Consider the following 2361-nt stretch of genomic DNA (forward strand, 5'->3'; position numbering starts at 1 on the left):
TTTCCATATAGAAGGCATTGAAGCATTGATTCATGGGTGAGGTTATTGAGCACCTAGATAGAGTCTTTGCTCCCAGGATTAAAAAGGAGCAGGGACTAGGGGTCTCCTTTTTCAAACCTCTTGTAGAATGGAAAGAAGCCCACCCTTGTGCCATTCACAATAACAGAGTACCAAGTTGTTTAGAGGTCCTCCATAATTCCATGTCGTATTGAAAAATTCCACTGAAAGCCCCATTCTCCTTAGGATAATGCAATGTGAAAGGACCAGGGAAACTCTATCATATGCTTTAGCCATTCTAGCTTGAATTACCACATTAGCACCAATGTTAGGCTTCTTATACCTTGGACTATTTTCTTGAGCAAGCATGATATTCTCTGAGATGCTTTCTCCCTTTTAACAAACCTGTTTGATTGGGGGAATGAGCCTAGGCAAAGATTGGGGATATCCTTGTACCATTTAGCTTGGAATGATCTTATTGATGAAATTGCTTCAAATGAGGCCCCGTACTCAGAAAAGGAAAATATGGAAAAATTCCAACTTTGGGGAGCAGAACTAACATTGGCATGAGTCATATGCTAGGCATCTGTGGCCACTAAAGAAGGCTAAGACAAACATTGAAGAGATCTGTTTAATAATCTCCCAGCAATGCTGATAGAATTTGCCACCATAAGCCATTCGGCAGGAGCACTATTTGGATTCATTGAGAAAGACCCACAACTTTTGACTTTCCTCCATTAGGTTTGATCTTTACTGATGGTTCATTATTTCCTCACTGGTGACAAGGTTAGGGATACAAGAGAGCAGGTCTTCCCTAACTATTCCCCCAGGGTCAGTGAACAAATTCTGAAAGTGTTCACAAGCAGCTTCTCCAATACACTCATCCCCCTGAATCCACTCATTGTCATCATTTCTAATTTTGTGGATAAAGAGCTTTCTTCTTCTACCCCTAATCAAACTGTGGAAGTATTTGGAATTGACATCACCATCTTTGAACCAATGAAGCTGAGTCTTCTGCTTAAGAACAGACTCTTCAGTCTTCAGATGATTTATATACTGGGCATTGAGATTGTGAAGGGCTTCTCTATCAGTAGGACTGTTAGTTTGAGCCCAGAGTTCTTCAGCTGCCTTGACTTTTGCTTCATAGTCCTTAGCTTCTTGGAAAATGTCTCCATACTCTTGTCTTGACCATTTGCTTAGTTCAGAGGAGAGGATTTTAGCTTTCTGGTGAAAAACCCACATGGGGTTGCCATAGATCTGAGTATTCCAAACTGCTTGAACAAGAGGCATGAAGGTTGGATTGTCAGTCCAACAGTTCAAGAATCTGAAGTACTTTTTAGAGGACTTAGGCCTGACATGCATCTCCATGAGAAGGGGGGAGTGATCAGATCCTGAAGAAGCAAGGTGAGTAATTGTGGTGGCAGGGAAAGATGTTAGCCAGCTGTCATTAATCATTCCCCTGTCAAGCCTTTTCCAAACAATAGCACAGGGGCCTCTTCCATTAGACCAGGTGTATTTTGGGCCATAGAATCCCATATCAATGAGGCCACAATCTTCTATCATGCTGAGGAAGTCAATACTTTTATGGATTTGATAGGGAAGCCCTCCAATTTTCTCTTCAATGGATGCAATAACATTGAAATCCCCAATGACACACCAAGGAACATGAGTTGTGGTGGATTTGAGTCTTAGGTTTTCCCACAGGGGTCTTCTCAGAATAGGTTTACATTTGGCATAGATGACTGAAATGTGAAAAGTCTCAGCAGCTTCCACATGTCTTAATTCTAGGGTGACCTGTTGTTCATCAGAATCAAGGACAGATCCTTGGAATTCCTGATCCCAAAAGATCCATATTTTGTTGTTGACATTAGAGGTTGCATGATGCATGGACAGTTGGATTTTGAAGTGGTTGAGATGGGTGTCATCCAGGAAAGGTTCCAGGACAGCAATGAGGGAAATATTGTGGAGCTTTTTAAGGATCTTTAGTCTCTCAAGGGCACCAGAGGTCCTGATACCTCTTACATTCCAAGTGAGTGTACTGATCATTAAAAAAGAGAAGGAAGTTTGTGGTTTGGTGGTGCACTGCTGTTTGCTGCAGCTCTGCTTCTGGTATACCTTGGTGAAGGTCTCATTATGGATCTCTGGGATAATCTTGATTCATCCTGGTCAGTTGTACCATTGACTGCCTCAATTAACATGGCACAGTGTTGGTCTTCATCAGAGGTCTCACTGAGCTCATTGTCCCCCTCTAAACCACCACTCATATCATCTTCTGAAAGGAGGGGTCTGTATTCATCAATCTCAGGGGAAAATTTGTTCAATGGGCACTCTTCAAAGGGGGCAGCAACCAGGACATTGGCAGGG

The 2361-nt window shown here is 42.4% G+C and overlaps 2 protein-coding genes across 2 annotated transcripts in view; both read right to left on the reverse strand.

Annotated features, from left to right (window-relative positions):
• Nucleotides 1-675, reverse strand: part of LOC109219984 — a 2606-nt gene extending 1931 nt beyond the window's left edge. Inside the window, exon 1 of the mRNA XM_019384445.1 lies at nucleotides 614-675. Coding sequence (XP_019239990.1) covers nucleotides 614-675 — 62 coding nt within the window. The remainder of the gene's footprint in view (nucleotides 1-613) is intronic.
• A 72-nt stretch (nucleotides 676-747) lies between these two features.
• On the reverse strand, nucleotides 748-2043 carry LOC109219985. The gene has a single exon (XM_019384446.1). It carries the CDS (start codon nucleotides 2041-2043, stop codon nucleotides 748-750), a length of 1296 nt encoding a protein of 431 aa, XP_019239991.1.
• Between the last annotated feature and the right edge of the window lie 318 nt (nucleotides 2044-2361).

This window comes from Nicotiana attenuata, unplaced genomic scaffold, assembly GCF_001879085.1.
Source record: "Nicotiana attenuata strain UT unplaced genomic scaffold, NIATTr2, whole genome shotgun sequence".
In the NCBI taxonomy this organism is placed as follows: Eukaryota; Viridiplantae; Streptophyta; class Magnoliopsida; order Solanales; family Solanaceae; genus Nicotiana; species Nicotiana attenuata.

Excerpts from the sequence above, each read along its gene's own strand:
- LOC109219985 (XM_019384446.1), bottom strand. The coding sequence starts at position 2,043 with ATGATCAGTACACTCACTTGGAATGTAAGAGGTATCAGGACCTCTGGT.